The sequence below is a fragment of the Pterocles gutturalis genome, unplaced genomic scaffold (assembly GCF_000699245.1).
Source record: "Pterocles gutturalis isolate BGI_N339 unplaced genomic scaffold, ASM69924v1 scaffold38883, whole genome shotgun sequence".
Classification (NCBI taxonomy): domain Eukaryota; kingdom Metazoa; phylum Chordata; class Aves; order Pterocliformes; family Pteroclidae; genus Pterocles; species Pterocles gutturalis.
This window is the reverse complement of record NW_010119348.1, coordinates 9,561-36,518: the sequence shown is the minus strand read 5'-3', so window position 1 is coordinate 36,518 and position 26,958 is coordinate 9,561. Positions and strand designations below refer to the sequence as shown.

At 37.1% G+C, this 26,958-nt stretch overlaps 1 protein-coding gene across 1 annotated transcript; it reads right to left on the bottom strand.

Annotated features, from left to right (window-relative positions):
- Nucleotides 1-829: 829 nt before the first annotated feature.
- ANKRD27 (ankyrin repeat domain 27 (VPS9 domain)) lies at nt 830-26,685 on the bottom strand (the record flags this gene model as incomplete). The annotated part of the gene is made up of 21 exons (XM_010076552.1): nt 26,561-26,685; nt 25,319-25,429; nt 24,146-24,302; nt 22,537-22,691; nt 22,178-22,237; nt 22,031-22,084; nt 21,883-21,948; nt 21,731-21,807; nt 21,239-21,360; nt 20,230-20,308; nt 19,236-19,368; nt 14,102-14,194; nt 13,154-13,281; nt 12,614-12,696; nt 11,755-11,870; nt 10,898-10,990; nt 10,338-10,523; nt 9,957-10,016; nt 9,738-9,857; nt 5,981-6,025; nt 830-952 (listed from the first exon to the last, which is right to left on the bottom strand). Coding segments are annotated over exons 1-21 (2,163 nt in total), but the record flags the coding sequence as incomplete, so codon positions are not given.
- Between the last annotated feature and the right edge of the window lie 273 nt (nt 26,686-26,958).

The window sequence follows — 26,958 nt, the reverse complement described above, 5'->3', positions numbered from 1 at the left end:
TCTGTGATTCTGTGATTCTGTGATTTAGAAGTCAAGTTAAGCCATCTCCCGTTTTCTCTGTGAAGTGATATGGATACTGTTACCTCAAAGTAGCCAACACACGGAAAATTTATACTTTGGTTTATATTGCAATGACTTATCCAGTTATACATATCTTCAGACATAGTAATACATTTTCTTCCTGAAAGGCAAGTAATTGGTTTTCTATTTCCAAGAAGCTAGGATCATTCTTTATTTAAATTATTTTTTTTTAAAAAAGCATACTTTAAAGCCTGATTCTCCTCTACAGCCTGTAATAAATAAGAGGAAAGGAAGTCTTTGCAATTATATTTAATCTCTGAAGAGGTTTTAGATATAGCTTGTATGAAAGATGTCATGCAATTAAAAAAATACTTTATCAGCATTGCATTGATTATAGGATTATCATGTATTCCTTGCTAACCCGATTACTCTGTGACAGTTAGCAATGTAAACTATAAAAGAGAACCAGGAGAAACTGAGACTTAGGAAAAGATTTCTCCCATTTATTCAAAGTTGTCCAAACCTTAATGACAGCAGTCCACATATTCTAAAAAGAAACTGCAAAGTTTTTTCACCCCATTAGATATTAAGCAAGTCATTGAACACTGTTCCTGTATCCAAAATTTTCTACAGTTCAATTAAAGAGAGAACATTTTCATGACATCAGATGAACTCTGTTAAGATCTGTATCTAATTGCTTTTTAAACAGAGATATAGAGGCATTGGGCAATATGAATGCTAATTCCCTAGGGCTAAAATTACATTACAAGACTATAAATGATTGTTTTTACAGACTGAACATTCCAACCTTTTGTGCTGGGCCACACTTTGAGCACTGGCATAATGGATGGCAGAAGTCTGGTTTTGATGTACTGACTGTGTCGTCCTCATCTTCTAAGTCCTCTTCCATCCATTCCAAGAGATAACGTACCTGGCACAGAAAACAAGTCTTCCTTTATAGAAAGCAAAGGTTCCGTGTCCTAATAAATTTGCATATGTAGACAAGTAAGATTTCACAAACACACATTTGTGAATATCTCAGGGAGACTATGCAGCTACCTCCTGGCATCAGCTGCCCACAGGCCAAATTAAAAAATCAAATGTTATTGTTGACCAAGCAGCTAGGAAAAGTTCAGCCAGTATAGCAGTGAAATAAATTATAAATGACTTCCTGCTGCCTGATCAGGACTTCAGTGATCACCTATTCTCAAACCCTCTTAGCTCAGATGATTTGTGCCAGCTCACATAAATGCAAATTTTGTTTCATCTTTTGCTTTAACAAACATAAGAAGTGACAAGGATGACAACATTTAACTGATATCCAAAACTCTGCAGGGGCACTGACTTTTTTTAGGTCTGTTGCTTCCCAGGAGCTTGACAGTTTCACTTTTTCCTCAATGTGCAATGCCTCATTTTTGAGGAAGAGAGAGGCTCTCCAATGAAGCCAGTCTGAGCACTAAGAGCATCCACATGCAATTTGTCAACAGTGATGCTTACTGCATGTTAATTTTACATTAAATTTTATGCAACAAAAGAAAGCTGTTTAAGAAATACATTTTTAACCTTGAAATTCAATAATCCACTGTAAACCAAAGACATCTTAGAATTAGTAGTGGCTGTATTAAGCCTCCATTATTACACCATCTGGCAATGTTAAGCCTGATGTCTCTGTAGTGCATCACTCTGCGTTTCTATTCTGCTCAGAGACAAGTCTTGCAGAAACTCAAGACAGAAGTGGGAATCGGTCTCATAATACAGGGGACAATACATTAACAGTCAGCTTTTTTTAGGTGCATAGAAAGGGCTAACATCACAGCACTCAAAAGCCAAGACACAAGGAAGATCAGGGCACTTGCATGTGGAGGCTGGATCTCCCGGAGCTCCTGCAGATTTTCTGGGACTTCCCAGACACAGCAAGTTACAGGATTACATAGTGGGTATGAAGCCTGTCATCTGCGGGAGGGTTTTCCTTTTACTTTTTTTAGCAACTTTTAAAAGAGCTGTCAGAAGCTGTATCATTGTCTTGTTACCATGAAGAGGCCCTTTGCCTCCCACTGAACAGTGGCACGGAAAAAAATTGAGGGACCACTTCCTGCTGTAACTGAGACAGAAGCATCTTTGCTGGATTTGTGGGTTGGGTGTCATGCCACAGAACTGGATCAATCCAAGAGCTCTACAGATGCTAGACAAGAAGAGAATGAGGAGAAAGGACTTTCCTACAGGTTCCTCCAACTGTATTTACTTTGCACTTGTCAGCACGTTCTACTTCTTACAATTAAGGTAGCTCTGGGAAGCCAAACACACACTAATAACCTGTCCAATTAAACAGACGCAGCTAGAATAAATCCTAGGACAACCAGTAAGGGCCATATACCTGATTCTGGATGATAACATAGAGACAGAAAAGGGATGTTTTTCAGAGAATATTACTTTCCCTGCAAATTCCACATGTTCTCTGCAGTGCAAAGAAATCTCTCAAGCTTGTCTGTTTACAGAAGCCCAGATCAGTGCAGGTTTCCTATTTGCTACATTGGTACATCTCTAAGATAAACATTACTGTCACTTCACTTCCCCCTTTCCCTGCAGACTGACCAAGATTCTCACAACTGACAATTTCTCCTATCACAACTCAATACTGCTGCCCTCGTTATCCAAATACACAACTCTCAACACAAAAGTACTAGTGTCTCACCAAAAATCTGAACATGCCACTCCCATGCGTACCTCTTATAATTACAGTGGAATAGACTTTTTTGGTTTTCTGTTTAAAGGTTTTTTAGTCAAAAAGAATCTCCCTTTGCCAGTTAACTTGTCCTCTAAAACCTTTTCTACCTTGCAGAGTAACACATTTCCTGGAATATTTAGCAGAGCACTCCAGGGGCACCGTACCCTGTATGCCAGACTTTTATCTGTTCCACAAGGTCTATTTTATACATGAGATTTGTTTTTTTTTGTGGTGGATTTGCACGCATCTGTTCCACTGGAACTGTCAAGACTAGCTGGGTGGAAGGAATTTCAAGAGTGCCTAATCCAATATTCTACACTGAGACAAAGTCAATTCTTCCTTAATACTGCTGACAGAAGTTTGACCAACCTCTTCTCAAATACTTTTAACAGAAGAGGTTCTGTAACCTCCCAGGTCTGTTCTAGTGTTATCCCACTCTAATAATAAAAGGGTTTTGTTTTAGTTGGCTTGTTTTTTAAATCTAAGTACCTTTGTTGAAAGGTGAATGGATGAGGTTGGTTCATCCATCACTGAGAAGCCATGGCGTACACCTGACCACCAAATCCAATCACTAAGAATGGAAGACCTAAAACTGACGTTCAGCAGTATCAAAAATTTCTACACAATACTTTACTGACTTAGAGCCATATAAAGGCTTCCTTCAAAGCAGTATACAATGGGCTAAGACATCTCTTAACAGTCTCCACCAATAATGGGGCTATCAGCATTTTCTACCAATTCAGCAACCACTAAACATGTGAAAAGTACAGTTTGAGAACCTCCTCCCAAAAAGCTGCTGCATAACTCTGAAACATATTTTGGGAATAAAGCTTAATCTCTTCTATACAAGTAAAACAATCTCTTCTATACAGATATTCCCTCCACACTGTCCCAAAATATTTCTTTCCCACTATAGACCCGGAAAACTTACCAAAGTGGGTTAAATTATATTTTCAAAATGTAGAATTAACTGCCATTGTGTCAGCTAATTAAAATGACTGTCATTGATTGACATCATTATCTCCAATCTCAAGCATACTTGCTTTTGAAATTTGCAGGTGCTATAACGATGACACAGGGTGTTTTCTGGTTTCCTGAACAATCACAGTATAATTATTTTTTTTAAATCTTCCAGTTTCATAGCACCTCTTTTAAATGCCTCCTCTTGCAAAGCTCAATTGGCTGTCGCAGCGGAAATCTACAAGTGCACTAATGACCCTCCAGCTGCTTCTGTTCCTATGGAGACAGACCTCAGGCTGTTAGAACAAGATCAGAGTTTTCAAATAACCACAGTTTTTTAATAGATATGCAAGCTGTAACCTTTGCCATCCAATTGGACAATTCTCTTTATAATGAACAGTTCTACAGGAACTTGAGGAAAGGTAAAGCAAAGCCACAAAAAATAAGGTGATTCTGTCATCTGAATGCATAGATTAGGTTTCTACACGCTTTTCATTGCTGATCTCTGTTGAGCAGTACTAGATACTAATTCTCCAGCAAACTAGAACGGTATATTTAATTTTTTAAAAATATTTTTGTGATGCATTTTAGATTTTGACAAAGTTTGTGAAAACTTAATTGTAATACATTCATGTTTACTACTTGCCAGGAAGATGGTAAATATCACCACTGTATGTATTGCTGCTTCTTGAAATTACTTAAGGGCTGACCTGGAAATAATTACTAGCATGAAGTTACGCTGTATACTAGGATAATGATATTTACTTAACAACTGAACAGTTCTTTCCCGTATAAATTGATAAAGCTGATTTGTTTCTATCATCTAACTGGAATAAAACATGAGAGAATCAATATTAACATAGTATGTCTTTTGTGACAAAGATTATCTATTTTATTATGACCCTGTGATGCTTCATTAGCATCTGTAGCTCCTGGTACGTATCACCTAAACAAACTTTTCAGAACATGCATCCAGCAGAGAAACCTTGCATTCTCACATGGGTTCATGATTTTGTTCTGTGAACTACAAAACAATTAAGAAATGGACAGCCTTATATATCTTTCCAAAGACAAAACTTCTCAAGATTTCTGTATCATCTTCAATTTTCCAGTACAATGACATTAGAAGCACATTATTGTTCAACTTTTCAGGAATAAAGGCAAATAGTAACTAAAAAAATACGTCAGGACAGGTGGTAAGTATCAGAAATTACAGAACATAAACTCTGAACCTGGTATGATTATAGCCATCAGCTATCTACTTGAAGTGAAATCCAAACTACAAGAAAGTTGTATGCCCCTGAGATAACTTCTCCTCTGTACTGTCTGAATTTCCTCTCTGTATGAAATATTAATAAAAAGGAATCACAACAAACAAGAGTCCATTTTTCATTTACATTACCTGTGCACAACTATTACATGCAGTAAACACACAACAAAGAGTAGACAATAGTCAAAGCATTAGAGAACTTGGCAATTTAGGGATCAAAAGCCATTTGTGGGTTTTAAAACACTGTGTCACTGGAATGCTTCACAAGTCAAAAAACCACAAACTGTAAATCCCACCATTCAATTTCCAGAGCTGGTGTACAGCACCGCCACTCCAGCACGTACATCAACTCACATACGAGAAAAGACACGACGTACTTCTGCAACATACGAACAAGCAGGTGGGAATAGTAACACCTTCTATGGGATTTGCTGTCAAAAATCAGGTTTCCCTGAAAATCCATCTATTTTGCTTTTTTTGTTTGTTTTGTGCTGAGTGCATATCCAGTCCAACATTGTGACCTCAGTGTATGTATCTGTTTACAGTTCTGCAATGCACCATGCTCCCCAGCTAACAATGGCATTTGACAGTGCAGCTTGAGCACCTGCAAGCAAATAAAACTGCTCTTTACAACTATATTTCTTTTCAACATGCCTACCCTGAATGTTGTTCTTCCCAACTTCTTTGCATCTCCTAGAGCTGACTATACACACATTTTTAAATTACAGGCCTTCACAAAGGAATTATTCAATCTAAAATAATTTCTTTAGTGCAAGAGGTCACAAAAGTGTCAAAATAACGAACGGCCCTTAAAGCACTGCAGGTATAATAATCTGGGGACATGGAGTGAATACTCTTTGTAGAAATTGAGCTGAATTTGATTAATTGTTGCTGAAGGAATTACCCAAAGTATTCTTCACTTAATATTATTTAAAAGTAACTTCCTCAATTTGAATGAGGTAAACTGGAGTTCAATAATATCCAACAGCCATGCTAAGACTCACCATTTCCAGATCTCCATCAGCAACTGCTCTTAGGAGTTTTTCTACCTATGTATGAAGAAAACAATTTATTTGCTTTGTTAGTATTGGTATTGAGCTGTACACAGAAAATTCTGTCCTTTACTATCCTCCTAATTAAGGATTACTGCTGGCCCATTTCATATTTGTTGATAAAGTTTTAAAGGAAAAACCTTCTTCCTTTATGCAATACAGAAGCTGTGCAAAGCCTGTGGCCATTTGATGAGCTCTGACTTGCTTAGTTAAACAGTACTTACCTAAATAGAGGACATGTAGTCCACACATTAACAAAGCCATGTAAGCTGATACACATTATTACGCTGCTTCAGCAGCAGCTGACCATGCATTTCTGTTGTTAACCTAACACTAAAAATCCCCACTCAAGACAATTGTCTACCCTGATAAACACTAGTACTGCTTGGACTCTTGCTGAGCTACTATGTGCTACCAAAAGCACAAAGGATGGCAGGTTTTATTTTGCTATTTGAGAAACTACACCTGAAGATGAAAAAGATGCTTTCCAGTTGTTCACATCTGCAGCTTACTGGTTTATTACTAAGTTAAAAACCGAACATTTACAAATCTAACTTGATTGTAAATATGAAATTTGTTTTCTTTCTTAAAATAAAAAGTAATGATACGAAAAGTAATTATATGAAAATATGAAATTATGTAAGTATCAAAAAAGATATAAGTGTTAGCAAAAGCCAGGTTTCTTCAACTCAGAGAGTTATACCAGGGGACCAGCATCAGACCAATTAAGTGTGTACATGCGCAGGCCAGCTAACGCCTGAGCACAACTGCTTGGTGTCGGTACTGTCCTGTCTATGAGCTCTGAATGGGGGAAGAGGCAAGCGAGGGGAAGAAGAGATGAAAGGTGCTCTGCAGTGCACTGATGCCATTCCCCTGATCCCTCCGATTGCTTGTGAAAGTAGGAGAATGAGATGTACTTGTTTCCTCACTTCTCCTCTGAGTCTCTACTCTCACATGAAGAAGTTGAGATCTAACCTGACAGAAATGGTACAGGTGCCAGCAAAAGGGCAGGGAGAGTCCATTAGTACCATCAAAAGGCAACTTGTCCAGCCTCTGCAGATTGTTGAAGAATCATTTAATTAACTTTGTGAAAGACTGTTTCAGCACTATAGCAAATTATTCTAGCACTGTGCCATCATCACCAAAGATGCTGCTCTGTAAACAAAGTTGTTTCAATATTAAGAAACATCTTGCAAGTTGAAGATGTCATGGAGTAACAGCTACAGTCACATTTCAATCCTTATCTAGAAATTACTATCTTGCTGAGTGTGGCAGCTGGTTTTGGTAAAGCAAACAAGGAAGAATGAGAGTAAAAGGAAGTTGTGTTTTACTGGTGTGATCTCTTTCTTCAGGGTTTTAGCAAAAGAACAGGACATATCTACAGGTGAAAGATCAGAGGACAGATTAAATCTCTCCATCCATTTTTATCTCTTTTTAGGAAAGCTGCTAAGTTTTATTTTATTACTACCTTTCTAATAAGCTGAACCTCCTTGAAGTCATGCATTATGCACTTTAGGCAGGATTCCTCGTCTAACTTTGAATGTTAAAAGTTAGCTGTCTAAATCTAAGCTAGTCCCTCTGATAACCGCAGAGCTCCCTTTCTAGTAACTACAGAACAGAATGGAGTCGACAAATGACACTTGAATGCAACTCAGGTCACACTAAGCATGCCTGACATTAATTCTTCTCTGGAGGTATCGATTTCTGTCCATTAAGGAGGGAAAATAGATATCTAAAGTTAAGACAATTGTCTTTCAGACATATGAAGTTAGGTAAGCCAAATCCCAATCACTACACGTATACATCTAAAATGGACTACATATACATCTAAAATGGACTACATATATATATTTAGGGAGAACTCTACCTGCCATAAATTTCCGCTAATCATACAAAATGATGTCACTGGAGAATATAAAGGTCTTGATTTTCAGGAGCCAGTCTTACCACATACAAGACGCCTAACAGTAATGGCAAGTGACCCACAAGCTCTGATAATTTATTTCCAAAAATAACAACTTCCTTACCGTCCTAAAACCTGCCTCAGGCCCTAGCAGTGGAGAAGCATACAACATCTGTTATGCAGCTTATAGATAATATATTAAGAGTACTTAGGGCAAAATGTCTGCTACATGCATTTCCCCTTCTTTCCAGTTTGTTTTCTCACTCCTCCATGGAACAGAAGTACCTTCCCTTAAATGTAAAAACAGATGAAACTAATCTAGTGCAATTCACTCACTTGCTCAGTTTCTCTGTTGATGAACAGAAATTGTGCAAGGAGTTACTAGTTTCAACAGAGGAAATTCCAAATTTACATGCCTGTCTCTTTTACTCTCTTTTCCAAGTTGTAAACAAGCCACATCCAAGACCTACACCATGACTGGTTCATTTAAGCAAAGAGTTTAATTCACCAGCTGTATCGATTAGTAAAGATCTAACTGCATCCCCTTATCCATGTTCTAAGCCTTGAAGTCTGGGAAACTGACCTTATCTGCTTCTCACTACTTCCAGTGGCATTCCCTTCGTAGAGCTGTCTCAGGATTAGGCCCTGGCCTCTTCGCTTGGTAAGAATAAGAGCAGTGAGCCCATGTGAAACTTGGCAACAGAAACGAACTAAAGCTGGATTACAGGACAGGGTCATTAACCCCAAGAATCTAAAATGTAAGCCGCTTGTAACCTTTTTCCCTGGTTTGAACTACAGCCTTAGCTCTTGGGTGTGATAAATTTGTTCCTTTAAGGAAAAATAAATCCTCAATCCATGAGATGAACTTTTACATACATTAGACGTTATTTAAAGTGCTTGACTCTCTACAAACAGGGAGGTACACTCCTACACTGAGGATCTCGTAGAGTAACCAATTATGTAGTGTGAAGTCATATTGTCCAGTCTAACTTTAAATCTTTGAGTTTCTTAAACATTTTTAGAAAACAGAAACTTTTGGCAAGAGAAGAACCTTTTAATAGCAGGAAAAGGAAGAATTTGAATGCAGAGGTGATATGGAGAGAAACAAAAATACTAAGGAGGTCAATTTGGAAAAAAATAGAACAGGAGGACTGGGGAAGAGAATAGAGAGAGAAGCATCAGGAGCACTGATAGGACAGTCTTAAGAGGGATAAATTGAAAGTATGGATATGAGGTCCCATGAGAAAAGATTAGGATGGCATCTTGGTTAGTGTGGACAGAGCAAAATGAGCAAACACGTACGTGCAAGATATTTAGTATATAGTGTATACTCCTTCACATGTTACAAAATTCATTTCTTATGACTATTCTGAAAGTTTGTCTTAACATTCTGGTTTGTTGTTTGCCAGTATGCCTGTACTAGTTTCTTTTCTCTGACAGATTTTGTAAGCTAACAATGGCATTTAATCCCTGGACAGGACAGCAAGGGCCTTGGGGCACTGACTGCCATTATAATTCTGTAAACCTCAACAGATTCTCAAATTATGGAGTTAACTGCAGTAAATCTGAACAACCAACTCAAAATACTCTTTGAATGTTTTCCTAAAATTAACCATCAGAGCAGCTGATATCATACAAAAATTACATGTTTAGATACTAAGATGACAAGCACCTGAGGATAGCAGCATTAAATGTTCCAAACCAGACAGAAGGCTATTCCTGAAGAAGCCATTTAAAACAGTATTGCAAAATACTCTTCTAGCTTCCTTCACTTTGCTTATTGTCAAACTTATACCTCAGTCTTACCTCTTTATAACTATTTTTTACTTCTTCTTGCCTTAAATCAGTTGATGCTGATGAGAGGCTTGAGACAGATGATCCTCTGCTGAAAGTTTCTGTTGAGCGTTGAGGAGACCTAAGCGGTGACTTAAGTTGGCAAAAAAAAAAACATAAAAAAGTTACCTATCAGATTAAGCAGGTTAAACATAGGCAAAAAAAAGTTCAGCAATGTGTACTGGTTGTTACCTCAGAAGCACTCTGTCCTCTTTCAAACGTAAGATAGTTTAATTCCATCAGTGACAAAATCTGCATAAAAATATTAATAGAGAACCAATGTAACTCCACTTAATGAGAAAATCTACTGACTGAAGCACAAATTAGCCAACAACCTAATATTAGTAACAGATTATGACTGAGCAGATTAAGAGTACCCATTTACAAGTTTATGTTCTATACCACAGACTGTATTCATGCTGTTAGATTTAAAATGTGACCCTCCTACCTTGAAGGCAAACATACATTTTGACTTTAATAGTACCATAGCACAAAATCCTATTAGCAGGTAAGCATCTACACCTCAGTGGAATGGCATCAGAAAGAAATCAGGCCCGAAGATAGGAGGAATACCTTGGAATTTAATGCACACTGTAGGGAAGTCTCTTTCATCCGGTTTTGAATTTCTGGATTTGCTCCATTTTGCAAAAGCACTTCTATGATCCCTTGATAGCCCCAACGAGCAGCTATATGGAGAGGAGTATCTCCCTTTTCATTACCAATGGAATGCACATCATAGTAGATTAAAGCTTTGACGCACTGGAAAGAAAAGGAAACCTATCAATAAATTACAGTATTGTCTCTCAATTGATATAACACATGCAATCCTAAAAAGGTTTTTTTCACTGCTGCACGTACATATAATCCATTGCCTAAAGAGCAGGCTTTTATGGTTCACTGTCATTAAACAAAGAGTTAAATAACTAAATTAGTACAATATTACTATCTTTAATGTGAATGCATAATAAAAATTGATGTGGACTACTGAATAAAGTCCTAATTTACAGTGTTAAATAGTTAGCCTCCAAATCTTCTTTATTTACTTTTTAAAATATAGAAGTTTAGTGCAAATTCACATCACAGCTCCATTCCATTAGAATGTCCATTTAGTTTGTTACAAAACAATTACTTACGTCCTCATGTCCATAAGTGCAGGCTAAATGAAGAGGAGTATTTCCATTATTGTCCTGAACATCAGTACTTGCCTTATAGTGCAATAAGAGAAGCTTAAAAGAAAAAACAGAAGCAGGCATTTAGGTACCTAAAAAATTAATGGACAAACAATTCTCACTCCACAGATTCCTTTAGGCTTCTAGCATGATGAAGCACTTAATGAAAAACTAGCTATGTCTCTCCTATTTCAGACACAACCCTCTTGACATTACAGTACTTTTTTTGCCCTACCTTAAGAACCAAATAAAAGCTGCTTCCTACATATTCAGAGTTGCCATTGAAAAAAAGAATCATCTACTGCAGCAAACACTGCAACACATATACTGCATGATAATTTATCCTAAGTGAAAGCAGCTTAACTTCAAGAACACTAACTGAAGAATCTCAACTATATAAAATACAAGTGCCCTGTAATTAGTGTAGTTACACAGTCTATCCTGAACGCAATGTAAACTCATTTAATTCATTCCAATGACTGCAATGGTTCTTCTGTCTTTATCAAGAACAGAGAGATATTAACAGGCTCTCCATTTGTACTATATATTAGAGATTTGTATTAATAAAATGGATCAATTATCAGGCATGCATAGCTGTCAACTGATTGATTATTACAAAGGGCTGAAAACCTTGCACCACAGGAAAAAACTACAAACTACAGTGATAAAAGACCCTCAATTCTGACAGCGCACACAGTTCTGGTAAAAGCTTCTCAAAAGACCCAAATGACAGTACTGCAGAATAGCCTAGTAAGAGTCATATATTTATTATTTAGGTTAAGTATTTCTTTTTATTTATAATTAAGCCTTTTGGTGCTTACTGTAACATTTTGATATCCCTTCTGACAGGCAAGGTGAAGTGGAGTTGAACCGTGGTAATCTGTAGCATTGACAGTGGCTCCTTTGGCTACTAGTAAATCCACTAATGACGTTTGCCCTTAAAAAATACGCAGACATTGAAAGAAATAAGTAAACTTTGCACAAGAACATTGCTACTTTTCAAATTCAAACGAGCTATAAACCAAGATACCCTGCATGTCTGCATACTACTTTTCTATATACTGTATATTCACTTCCTTGGTATTTGTTTTGGGTTTTTTTATGCAGATTACTCAAGGTCAAAGGTCCATAAAAGAACCTCCAGGTAAAAGCAAGCTGTGCTTGTATGTTGTGAGTAAGAAAAGAACAGAAAATAAAGCTATGTCACACAAAGGACTGTCCTATTGAGATTCAACATGACAATTTAAAAAGGTAATTATTAAAAAAACCCAACGTACTAAGAAAATTAATACATCTTCTAATAAATATAAGATCAATGGCATACTGAACATTACAAGACAGGAGATAGTACAGATCTGACATCCGTAGCCAGCTGCAGGAGAGAGAAGAGATGAATTTCTCAATCTGCTAGTTCTTTAAAACAAGACTAGTTTCTACTGACACATTTTTACTTTTTTCACAGCTGAAGAAAGAACTACTGTGGTAACCATTAAGGCAAAAGTAAACAGCCAGCAAACATAACTTCAGTCTGTGCCAAGATACTAATTTCCACAGCAAATAAGCAGAAAACAATTTAATGCAAAGTTCACTCTTCAATGCCAAGTCAGAAAAACATGCTAACATAAGGACAAGGAACATAAGGAACAGAAAACTCTAGTGAAGAAAACCAACCATACTCACCACAAATAGCAGCTATATGAAGTGGTGTATATCCCCGGTCATCTCGGGAAAACGGAGTGACAATGGAAGGATCATTCAGTTTCCTTTAAAACACAATGGTTTAAAAGCAGCTCAGTTACCTATGCAGCAGTGGTAAGAGGGAGAGAAAGAGAAAAATTGCCAAGGCCAACAAAAAATTAATTTTGGGACTTTTTATTCTTTATCATTTCACATTGACAAATTATTGTATACAGAATTTTACAATTTGTTAAGAGACGTGGTTTTGTCCAAGATGTGTAAGTTAGGTTCAAGAGAACATTTCACACTACGTTTACCAAAGGACATACAGTCTCCATCACAAAATTGACTGGGTCCAAGGCATTCAGCATTCTCCTAATATTTCTTCTGCTTCTTCAAACCACACAAACATAGACTCTCTACTACATCCTGAAGTGCTACCAACTTCCTCTACAACCAAAAGCAGCGTGCTTTCTAAAGTAAATCTTAGATGAAGACTTTCACGTAGCTTGTTGAGTGCTTGTGGAAATGAAAAGTGCTTACCCAGAAACTAGCTTCTCACATTTGTCACAGTAACAGAGCGGATGACACATTTTCTGTACAGTGTCCTTATCACTGTCACCTTGACTTAGTAATCGCTCCACTTCCTCCTGATTACCTGAAGCAATATGCTACAAAAAGCCAAGAGAAGAAAGAGAATGAGGAACCAATATAAAAGGTCTCCTTTTAAGAAAAAAAGAAAACCACCACACAAAAAATAGAGTAATTTACTGAAGCACAGAACAAATGGAACGGATTAAAAAAGACAGGAATTCAAGCATTAGAAAGCAGAAATGAACAATGTCATAGCACAAAACCTCCTAACGGGCATTTAGTATTAAAAAGAATCTGTTCTTGGCTTACTTCGCTATATATAAAAAATTAAAACAATTCCTATTGTTCTCTTTAGACTCAGCCACAAAATTGAGCTCCCTCTGTGCAAAAACATTTCTATAAAATCACTGAGCCTCTAACCATTAGCTGTGAATACATATAATTAGAAGCTCTGCTTTGTGTCCTTGTATAGGCAAAATTCTTTCAGAATGACAATATGAGATTAACATATAATATGAAGTAGCTATCAGGTGATCATATTTAAATTATTTCAGAAAACCCTTTCAATTTCAAGCACTAAAAGCTGTGAGAGACAACCGATAGTAATATCACATCTATGCATTAAATGGGCCAATCAATACCAACAGCAGTAGCATTTCATCCTCAGTTGCTTCCCTATTTCTTATATGTGCTGAAATATGTAAGATGACACTAACTTGGTAATGTTTCAGCACAGAAGTGTGCTAGATTCAAAACACACTTTTACCATCTACTAAAACACAGTTTGCAGTACTAATGTAACTAACACTGCATTACATTTCAGAAAATAACAGAAAGGAAGGGATATAAACATGTAATATGTAAGTACATACATATTCTGCCATAAAAGTTATTAACCTTAAATAAGCAGTCTATTGGAGTAGCAGACATCTGGGACAACAAGTTCATCCTTTGTCTTAAAAGCAGCTTGTCACAGAGGCTCTCAGATTCCTGAAAATAAAATATATAGATTAATTATCTGTATACTCATTTACAGATACTGTATACTCATTACCTTAACAGTGGAATTAACTTTCAAAAATATTAAACGCTGTATTTAGCACTTATGAATTATCAGACGCATATAAAACCCAAATCAGTTTCACACTTAGGACTTGAAAGACCGCACACCTGCTGTTCAAAAAATAATTAGCAGACATTCACCAGAATATTCCTTTACTGTAACTCTCCATGAATTAACTGAGCATTATGGTTGTACTACCTAAAAAAGTACACAGCGAAACTCGAAAAGACATGAAAAAGATAACAAGAACGATAAAAGGTGCAATGCAGCTTTCTTACAAGGAGAAATTAGGATTCTTCACTTGGGAAAAGATTTGACTGTGCGACAGCAATCTATAAAAATCACAAAAAGTCCAAAGAAAATATGTAAAGACTGAGTATCTGCTATTCCTCAAAATACAAGAGCTGGGATGTCCAACAAAATCATCACACATTAGGTCTGAGGAGGGAGTAGGGAGAAGAGAGAAAAGAAGAAAAACGTTCTCTTAGTGTAGAAATCATTGCCATAGGATGTTGCAAAAATCAAAAGTATAAATAGACTCAAAAAGGTATTAGACAAATTCAGGTAAGACATGTCTACTGGTGGCTATTAAAAAAGATGATGCAGCTACAACTCTGACTCAAAGACTCCACTGCACTCTCTGCTACTTGCTGGAAAATAAAAGATTGCACCACATTACTCTGTAGCAGACTCAGTCATACAGTGTTTCCTACTGCTCACTTCTTGAAAGTTGGAGATTGAGCTAAGCAGAGACATAGTGCAAATCTCAGAGCAGTACTTCCCATTTTCTGAGAAATCTGAAGACACACTTCAGGATGCACTAAAGAACATATCTGCTTCCAAAACCAGGTCAAAATTTTTAAGTAGAGTCAGATTTTGAAATGGCAATATTGAACCTCACGTGAAAGTACAATCTAAAGAAAACACTTTCTAAGAAAGTAGATGGAAACACTTGCACATAGTTAATTCTGATCAACTACTGCTTATGGTTAGCAGTGAATATCACTTCTTTGGATGTTATTTTTAGATAATGACTGTCTCCCTGGAAATGGAAAGACTCCCAGCATCCATCAAACTGAAGACTACTGCATTTAAGATAGATGCCCATGTATCAGACAAACTTTGATGGTTTAGGATCCAGGCTACAGGTTCTGCAACTAAGTCCATAAAGACCAGATATAAATGAGTAAAAGAAATCCAACTTAGCCCTCAACATCAGTAAGTCAGCATAAAGCGTAAGAAACTAGTGAACTGCAAATAGACAAGATCACTTGAACACCAAAAAAAAAAAAAAAAACACCACCAGAGTTCAAATTTTCTAGAAAAATCAATCTCTCAAGTTTCAAAATCAATACAGATACCTCTCATAAAGCTGTCTAAAACCACCTCCATTGTAAAGCAAATAACATTGTTAAAAACACATTTGTGCAGTCTAGAGATAAAAGTTCAGATCCGTACTTCACAGTAAATTGTTTGTATTTAGATACATAAAGACGACAAATATTCCATCTTTTCAAACCCAAGTACTTTAGCTAAAGATACTCAAGCATATCTTCTCAGAAGTACAAGGCACGTAACACTAGTCTCCTTGGATAGATTCTTCAGTGTGATGAGAAATAACTTCCCTAAGAAATATTTGATCAAAAATTTTATTAACTAGAAAAAAAATGTTAAAGTTTTACTGCTGATACAAGTTTCTAAGTCTAATATGAATGCTTACAGCTTTATACTTTTACTATGAAGAAAGTAAGCAAACACGAGCAAGACCTACTGTAGTCTTAGTACCATTCCTTCCACAGTGTATTTTACAAGAGAAGTGTTCCCCAAGTGGAATAATTATTTCAAAGAGTCACTTGAGACAGCAATGCTTACACAGAGCAATGCTTACTACAATCTTAGTTATACAAATCAGAAAAGAGAGTCCCTCTCAGGTGAAACCACCTATCTTCAAAAGTGAAATACAGAATGGCAGAAGAATCAGGTATGAGTTGAAATATTAAGCAAGGTTGGGCCTTCAAAGACAAAACTCACTTGTACCATATTTACTTGCACTCTAGGAATTTAAAAAGATGGCTTTGAGTGGGACTCGACTATTTTAAATCTGTATTTTCTAGAAAATACACATCCAAACATTAATGATTTTTATCCAACACTACTCTTTATGCCAGAGAACTGAAGCAGTTGTACCTGTGAGGGTTTACCTGTATGAGTGACTTTCACAGCTTACAACTGATGGCTTGGGGAAATTATCTCCACTCCCCCTAAACACTTCATTAGCCTCACTTTGTGTTCAAGCTTTCCTGTGCTTGGCTTCTCCCACCTGCACTTCCTCCCTACCACCTTCATTGCCAAGAACCAAAATGCTGCCTGTTCTCTATCAGCTGGCTCCAGCTCCCTGCTTGATACTTTGCATCAACTCTGAGCTAGAGGGTCTTACTACACAATGCTGTGCATACAAACATAATTAACACCCCACACTTATTAACTGGAATTATAATAAGGTTGAACAACTCACAGAAAATAAAATTGAACCTTTCATGCTATCAGTTACATACTCCTCTTCTCCCCACAACCAAAATGTCTCTCCAAGACTTGTATGACCTTGGGTGAAGGGATTTGGCAGGTGTTTCCTAAGTGCAATTTTCTTACTGACATGGGGGTGGTAGTATGCCCATTATCCCACAGGGTACATGATTTCCCTGCTGAGTTTTCTTTATGTAGTTGCTTCATTAGGGATTGGACAACAGCATTACTCAGCTGCCAGAAGCTCCATCTGAAGCGAGCTATAAAATTAAGTGTAGCCAGATGAGGGGTTGTAATTAAGCCCTAGGGCATAGCAATGTTCCTGCTCACTTAAACCCCATAACCCCTTCCAGCACAATCTGGAAAAGGAAACCACAGGGCATCAATGTGACAGCTGCTGCTGCTTTAAACAGAAAGTTGATCTTCTTTACCAGAGTATAAAGAAAATATCTCAACTGATAAGTTCATGAAGGGAGAGCAATGCTACCAGAAGTTCCTACCATGTTCCTCCACCTCCTCACTAGCCTTTTTCCCTTCCTGGCAAGGGGCTATTGGCTACCTAGTTTCTTCCTCTTCATTATGTGCCCACCTTCTTCTCCTTTACCCTACACTAGAGAAAAAAAGTGGTCTAGCTCTTTTTCAGCTGTGCTACAGGGCAGGGGCCACCCACTTCCTTGTCTTCAAGGTTCTGCTGTTTTCCATCTCAGGATGCCGCCTTCAAGTCATGTTGACTCCTATGAAAGGCAACGTAGAAGAAAGGAGTTCCTGTTGCACACTCACTGTACTCACACTGAAGTGAGAAAGTTAGAGGCTAGCACTCTAGGTCTGGAGCTGATCCAGCTGAGGTATGGACAGAAACACCTATTGCTTGCTCTTCTGTTGGTGGAGACACTAACACAAGTGGTGTGAGACTGCCCTCCTTTAGACTTCTCAAAGATGTAGTTTATCTTTGAAGACAGATGCCTCCCAAAGAAATAAATATAGTATCTTAATGGCAGTAGCCCTTAAGTTATAATCCCTTGAGGGCAAGCCCAGTATAAAAGACTGCTATCCTTAGTTATACAAGGAGGGATAGGACCAGACATTTAGTAGGAAACAGGTTTTATTCCAGAAATTTAGGAGTGGTATATTTTTTTCAGCTTGCTGGCATTGTTGTGGAAGACAATTCTACTTTGGCTGCAGTTCTCCATCCAGATCACCAGCATTGCTATTTGTATATTGTTTATGAAAGCCAAGTGACTGCAGGAAGCAAAACTGTTTGTCAAGTTGTTTTCCTTTTAAACTAACATTTTTATTATTTTTCTAAACATCATTCAATACAGCATTACAGACAAGAAATACCAGTCTCTTTACACAAAATAAGAGTGCTTTTTTTTTTTGGATCTTACAAAACAAACCTATGCATGACAGGTTCATGGAAAATCCCAGAAAAGAACAAAACCAAAACCCAAAAGGCTAAAATGTTACTTTAAGTGCTGCTTCTTTAAGATTGTGCCCAGGTTGTCCCATACCAAGCCCTGCACACTGAGCCATTATTCTGGCCCCTGCAATTAGATTCCAGTGCTTTCCAGTGGGGCAGACTGAGACACGTTGAATTCACTCTGGTTCCAAGTTCACTCCTTTTGAACTCCACATCAGATCAGGAAAACCTAATTTTGCAACAGTAAAAAGTTGTATAGGAGTGGTAAGACTAGATTCCTTTACTAAATAAGCTACACAGTTCTTAAATCATAGAAGTTTCTAAAGTTACATCAATATCATCCTTGATTGGCCTGAAGGGATTTGACCTGATTGACAGAAGGTCTAGTTGCTCTAGTTGCCCAGGAGGAAATAACTCATGCATCCACAAACTTCCTGCCCCTGCTGGGTTAGAAATTCTGAGAGCCAAATTTCACCTTCAAATATGCCCTTACTGTAGTCCTGCACTCCCACTAAACTATCCATTTGGTGCAACATAGTAATCTGCACTGCAAACACACAGAATTTTTAGAATACAAAGACGTACTGAATAATTCTAAATTACACTGCAATCTCCATTATACTAGCATATCTAAGCTTTTTAAAATTAAAGAAAAATCTGTTTAAGCTATGCCTGCTCTTAAGTACTGTCATGGTTGTGAAAGCAATGCAGAGGGCAAACAGGAGATATTAAACTTAAGACTCAGCTGTTGAAAAATAATGCTGTCATTTTTCCTCCAACCACATGAACAGACAGACTTGACATTTAATTACTTCAAGTATACAGTGAACAAGTATTGCTACAGGATTAGGACTTCATTGTAATCATTTAGATAATTTTAGCATTTGCTTCAGGTGTAGTTACCTCAACTCATTTCTCTAAATGCAAAAAAGGAATTCTTATGTTAGCTGTTAGTCTCCTCTGACTAGGTTTACTTCCAGTGATACACATTCCTACAAACTTGACAGACTTTAAGAGCAGCTTACTGTTGATCTGTCAGAGAGCTTGCCTTGTCGTATGTATTCTATTGCAGCCTCAATTGAGGTCAGACAGTATCCCAATTCATCCTTCACTGAACTGCAAAGCCTGAAGTTCTTTATGTAACTCAAGTTGGCCATCCTGAAATAAAAAGTTAAGCCATGAACCACAGACAATAAGACACTAGCATGACATATCTTAATACTGCAACTCATCTTAGGCAATCCAGGCAGACAATAGATGTGGTTTAAGAAAAAGCTTCTAGAAAGATCATTAGGCCACCAATACTACAGCTGTTCTGAGCTTTGTAGATAGATCAGAACTCTACTTATCTCTTAACTACTCATTGAATAGTTATTAATTGGATAAGGAATGTGAAAAACAGGACAAGGACAGCAGCAGGACACTGTCACACATTTCAAACACATTAATGTTTCAAGCACCGTAAGCACCAGTGTAAAGTGATAGCTACAAATTAATGGAAAAACGCTCATCTCTCAGATATGGGATACAACCACACTAAAATTCAGTTCGGGTAGGGGTGAAAGGTTTAGATACACTTTTACTGATAGTGAGGAGATAAACACAATAGCCTAGGCTAGCAGCAAGCAATTAAACATTAAAATCTAGTTTCTATATTAATGTATCAGACATCTAGAAGCTGCACACAGGTTTCATAGCTCCAAACGCAGATAAGGAGGGACCACTCTGCAACATCTGTATTGACATGAAGATTTGGTAGAGAGATGGTCTCCAATTACAACGTTTTTTCTAAGCTGGTAATCAAAACAGCACAGACACAGCACTTGAATTCCTGACAGGTCCTTAATTTGGTCACATCTGTAATACATCTTTGTTGTTTGTCCTACCAAAAATAGTTTTCAGCTTCTCTTACACTCTTAGCAAGTTATTACTACATATTCAGAAACATTTGCCCCTACAGCAGCATTACCTATAAGATAACATGGTGGAGCTCTGTATAACCAAAATATAGTTACATACCAGTTTGGGATTTCTGTTTTTACAAGTAAATACAGCAAAACAGATAGAAGATCATCTGCACACATGGTTTCCATGTTAACTAAAAAAGAATTTACATCTAATGTTAGTCATGTCATGGTACAAATCAAGAGCAATACCCATAAATGGAGTTCCACTTCTTAAGACTAAGGGCCAGCTCTACTAGTAGACAATGCATTGAGTAACCAAGGCAGACCTTCAAATGTTCTCAGTCTCCCTCTCAAATAAGCTGCCGCAAGCCAAAAACCAAATACAGTTCGTACTGTACAAACTGCAATATCTGTCTAGCATTCACTCCTTCTTATACAGAAAGAGTCAAGAGCACAAGCTCAAGAATTCTGAAATCCTTAAGGACAAGAACTACCCTCTACGCTGATACGCTTTTCCATAACCCAGGAGTCTTCCTGAAGAAAGGAAGAGATTAATTGGGGAAAGCATAAGCTCACTGTACTACTACATCTGCTTAGTGGAAGTATCTTCTCTCCCCAAGCTAGACAAAAATATCAGGTCAAGAGGTCCATGCTTTCCTACCACATAATCATTTCTGTAATCCATAGTAGCACTTCGAATGCAGCACATAGGTTTGTCCCCCACCAATGCCATACTTTGCAAAAGATACATCAAGAGTATCGATTTTGAGATTATCAAGGATCATGGACAAATAGACAAGAATGATATAGCAGTGATCCCCAGTGTTTAAAATGAATCACCCTCAATTCTTCTGTGTGAGAGTGTCCTAGCACATGCAACCTTCTCATATGCTCTAGCTAAAACATATACAAGCTAACTCAGTACCCCTCCTCACCCCACGAGAAACAATGCTGAAGTGCCTATCTTGCCCCCATCTTGCTTAGAGACCAAGGAAGATCCCAGTCTAATTGTGTTTAATTCACAAATGCTATTCAAACAGCTGTTTATATACGAAAGTGCTTTGTGTGTACTGGTTAATAAAAAAGTTTCAAATAAAGTTATTAACTCGCTAATTACTGACCTCTTTGGCTAGGAGATTGCATAATAATTTGTACCACTTTTCGTAGACAAAGTAGCTTCTGTTGAGGGGAAGTACATTTGTTCAACTGACCCAGTTCTCGCTTTGCACGTGGTATATTAAAACTATGAAATAATTTAAGAATGGTTAGCATACAGAGTTCCTGTGCAGGATGTGCAAACCTCAAGTTTTAACTTATTCAGAGATAAAAGGAAGAATGGTATTAAAATATTTCCATCTCTACTCCAAGTACACTTGCATTTCTGTACCCTGTAGATGGAGAGGGAAGCATAAAGAGGGAAGCATAAGACCATGAAAGCAAATGAGATAATCAATGCAAAGACTGCCTTAAAATGACATTTGCAAAGCTTTACTTTTTCATGTCAAAGGAAGAAAGAAAAACTTGCTATTGTCTTAAGGAAAACACTTTTTGGCTGCCCTAAGACCTATTTAAGACAATCTCAGTAACTCAAACAGTCCCCAATCATCTCTCACCTGAACTCAGGCTTCACTCCAATGTCCTTTTGCTGCAGATCTTGAAGGCTCCTCGTGATTTTGTTAAAAGCAGCATCCTAATCAATAGAAAGGTAAGTTTTTTAACATGCATAGATTAATGTAACTAATCTTTAGCAATCAAACAAGCTTACCTCACTTGCCTCAATAGTCCCCACATATTTGAAGACTAGATCATAAATAGCGTGGTGTATATACATCTGTAGAAAAAAAACCAGCACTTTAGGCATGAAAGAGAGTTAAAAATAGCTTTAATATCTTTCCTTCATTTCAGATGCTTACTTCAACTGCTTGTTTAATCAGATTCATCTGCTCTTCTTGTTTTGCAAGCATCTTCTAGAAAAGGAAAACCATACAAACAGCAAGAGAAAGTCAGATAGTAGAAAGTGTTACTTAAGCAGTAAACTATGTATTTAGTGGAGTGTTTACCAAGTGCGAATCTCTCAAAAGATGCTGGAGACATTTGGTATAAAGTGCATTGACAGAATCCTGCAGGGAGGAGAAAAGAAAAAGGCATTCAGATTCAGGTTAATCAGACTTGAAGCAACAAAGCATAAATAAGCAAAGAAAGGAAGTCCTCCCTGCCCTAGAAGTGTGCACTATGGTAAGACTTTTAGCTAGAGAAGTTGCCTTTACCTAATTAAGGTGTCATAACTCACAATTCTACTTTCTCCTTTCCCACCTTCCCCAACTCTGGACTACTGACACAGAAAAGCTCAGCAAGACAAAGATACCCAAAGCAGTTAATTACATTTAGTAAATTAAACATCAAGAAACAAGATACTAACTATGTAGTGGCGGAGGCTTTTCCTTTCATGTTCTTTAAATGTTCTATGGAAAGATCCTATGTATTTATCAAATCTCTCACAGTGCCTTCCCAAGAATTCTCTAACATCTTCAATATTTTTAAGAGAATAGGAACTTGATGAAGGTGTAGATTCACCTACAATGAAAGCCAAGAATTAACACATCAGTTTAAAATGTATGCATGGTAAAGTACTTTCTGTCCCTATAGACACAGCCAACTTGTGTGCAATGAAACATTAATTCCACTTACTACACTTTTAACTGAAGCTATTGCTTTAAATAAAAAAACCTAATGCACCACATTTAGAGTAGGATCTGTCACCTTTATGTCAAGTATTTATTTGTAATAGCTAAAACTTATTCCACATTATTTTTTACCCTGGGCTAATTTATTGCCACATACACAAATCAGAACCCGAGCGCAAGCTAGGCTTGAAAGCAGAAGAAAAGCACATTACTGTGATGATGAATGCCCATGCAGGAAGTCAGTGTGCTCTAAGGGAGCTGTAGAAATCCCATCTTGGATTTTTATATAAGCTATTCTTTATTTAGACATGCTTTCTCTGAATGGGAGAGCAAAGTTGCTTTATGTAAATATAAACCAAACCCACCTCCCTTCTGAATAAGACAATTGGATCTGTGACTTAAAATTCATATTGCTTTTCCAAAATTTTTTTCTAGGAAAGTCTTTCATTTGTAATAAAAGGCAGCCAACTAATAACAGGCTTAGATCTCATTCATTTCAAATTACTTTTGAAATTACAAATTACCTCACTTCTGAAAGACTGCTATATAACTACATTAAGCAATGGCCAAAACCAGAATGCCACAAGAATTTTTATAGATTTAGATTAATATTTATAGAATTTAAGCCTATATGTCTGCCAGCTATTTTTTCAGAACAACTTTCATACTTCCCTCCCAGTACTATTTTCACACTACCCTGGTATTACTTCACTTTGTCATCATTTGTTTCAAATAGATATTCTTATGTATTTAGGAAGACTGGATGTTTTTATTTCCGAAAAAGCGTATGTTTTAAGAAGCTTCTGTTCCTTTTAATTACTAAACAGATTGTTACACAAATTCACAAGGAAATCCGTTTACATTCACTGCTTTAATAGCAACCTTGGAAATAGTGTTCCAGCCTTATCAAGAGCACTTTCAGTACTAGGACAAATTAACACATTCAACTTAATGAGACAGACCACCACCAGAAGAACTGCTACATAACTGCTAGACAACTTCTAACCACTGATGAAGCGATCATGAAAAAAATTTACTTCTCCAGTTCTTTGTTCATCCACCTGTCATCTCAAGACATGTCACATTTAAGACTAAATACTATTCTGCAGTTGATCTTTAGTGCTGAGGCTGGGGCATAGACCCTACCAAATTACATTTTCCTGGAAGCAACTTACTACTTCTCTCCAGCAGCATACCAACATCCACCCCAGCACACTAATAAATGCCAAGAGCTTTCAACCAAGCCAACTTTTCTCAGAACGAAGGAAATGTATTAAGCATATCAAACATACTAATTCGCTCACTGTGCAAACCAGACCACCAAGCTAACACTTCAATACATACTTGAGCTTTCTGTTCTTTCCAGTGGATGAGCTATGCACAGTATACTAAAGCTTTCTTCTTTTTCATTGTAAAAAGTTTCCTCAAAAAGAACAGGTACTGAGATATGATCATTAAAACCAGTTCCTAAAATGATGAGGTTTCCTTGTATGAAGATCTCCTGAAACAAAATGAAAACCAGATCAAGTGTCAAACTCCACCAGAAGGAAGTTATTCTTTGGTTTCTGTATTGCATAGTTAGTTTTCCAGGGAAAGAAGATAATCTTCCAAGACAAGAAAGCCCCAGATTCAAGATATTTCATATTCTTGTGCGGCATAGGCATTGAAACAAAGACTTCTTCAGCCTACAATGGCTAGCTAAACCTTGCCAATACCCACTTTCTTTACAAGTCTACTAGAGGAGTTTTCAGACCATCTCCAAGGTCTAAATGACTATTTGCAGATTTTTAGAGCACTTTTATTAGAAGGGAAATTGGAAAACAATTTAGAATTAGAGCCTAAGTGCAACTTCAGAAAAAAAAACCACCACACATCTTGTCTACATTTCTCACACACAGGTTTATCTTCTCAAGCAGCTCCAATGAGGACATCCGCAGTAGGAAGATCTAGATGATAGCCTGAAAACAGCACAAGATTTCAGGCTGTACGGCAAAATTACAAGTGAAAGAAGGTGATCCTGTACAGGGCTAGCAGCTGTTATGTCTTGCTGCTACATTAGAATTAATACATCAGGCCTCAGCTACAACTCAATATCATCATGACTTTGTCTTAAGCCCTGGTGAACTTGTATCTGCATACAATAGAGGCAAGCTACTATTTGCCTGAAAGCTAGACACAGTTCTTAACTGAGTGATAAAGGCCCTTCTGCCACGTAAGAAAATTCCTAACAGCCACAAAACACAGATAAATTGACAAAGTTGCTTCACCAAAGCTGAAATCAGAGGCAGTGTCTGAACAGGACAACTATTCTTGTGTACATGCCAAAACACAGCTTTTGCTAGAAAGCAGTATATCCCCAAGAACTTAAGCTTAGATTGGCAACACGCTACTTTTGCCTGTAAGCTCTAATTCCTAGCTACCTCTCCTGTAACTATTAGTTCACACTACTAGTCATCAACCACAGTGAATCATTCGTTGGAGTGTCCCCAAGCTACACTCACATCAAAACAGAAATACCTTTCCATTTAAGGTCTGAAAGTTTTCTTCTAGCGGCTTCAGAACATAAGATTCGAACTGGCAGGTAGAAAGACTGTTGCTTGAAAGGCTTCCTTTGCATGGAACTAACACCTGAAAAAGTTAGATCATGTTTTAGAGAGAAATGCCGTGTATCACCAGCTGAACACCAATAGATTTTGTCCTTTAGAGGCAAGTGATTGAGTCTGGCCTATAAACATTTACTAGCAAATGCAAAGCAACTATAGGTGTTTGTTTAAATAAATAAAAAGGAAAGGCCATTGACAGTTTGCTGATTAACCTATAAGTTTAATTTAGTGACTTATCTGAAAAAGGATGACAGATGTAACAGAAGCAAAGAATACTAGGAGGAGATGAAATCTTAAGTTACTTAGCATCAGTCACCCAAATGACTTAAAAATTGGGCAGCTAATAAAAATGAAGTATGTTTTCAAACTAAAATTAAAATCCATCAGAAAGAAGAAAAAATCTGAAGTAAGAAACACTGGGTCTACTGAACACCAGATTGGCAGTTTGAGACAAATTCTTAATTAGAAGGCAACACATTATGAATACAGACTATACACTCTGAAAAGAAATACTTCTCATTGGCGAGGAAGAGAATCATGAAGCAAGTGGTTCTTGCAGTATTCAGAAGCTTTCAGAAATGGTGTTACAATACAGACAAAACTGGTGAGCAGATCTTAGCATTTCAGCTGATCATATCACCATCTTCAGTAATACACAATTGAAGGAAACCTGTCCAATTTACAGCTTACTTTTATAATCAGGTAACAATAACCTCTAAGTTTAATTTTGGATGAAGACTAGTTGCGTAATACCCAGATTAGAAGTCTTAAGGACAGGAGTTTCTATTTCAGCTCAGTTTAACAGCTTTATTTTGCTATGTAAAACACTGTCAGAAGTGAGCGATTGTCTGTCAATCAGGGAATTCAAAAGGTCAATCCCATTTTAAGTTATAAGCAAATGGGAAAACGTAACTTTAGTTCACAGCAAGAAAATAAGCTTCCTATGAAGTTTAGAAGGTCACCAACTGTGACCTTTTTCTACCATGCGGCATATTAAGAGGTCTGTATCAGTAAATAACAAGCAACTTAAAGTTACTTTGCTTCACCTCCAAGTTCCATAGGCTTGCACTAGTCTTTACATGTGCCATAGTAAGCATATGATTTAAATTAATCTAGATACTATAAGAGGCTTGTAAATATACTTATTTATACTTACAATACCATGGAGTTCTGCAACTTTGCTGCATAGATCAGGATGCCGCTTCTGAATGGCCAAATAAAAGGGATTTTTCAAGATATCTTCATCATACATAGCCATATGGACTTCAGATATTCCAAGGAGATTTTCTAAAATGCATATGGAAAATGGTTAACGTAGCACACACAGTATCTGTTAAAACATATTTGGGAATACCTATGGGGCAGATTGATCCCCCTTGTCTAAAAGAAAAAAGCAGTTTCAGGTCTTGATGTAAGCAGTCAATGGCATGCTTAACTAAAAAGGTAACTATAGTTACTCAGAAGATATTCAGAAAGACTATCTTCCATTAATATACATTTCCAATTACATAGTTATCCTCATAACTTCTCCTTAGACCTTTCAGGTGTTAGAGT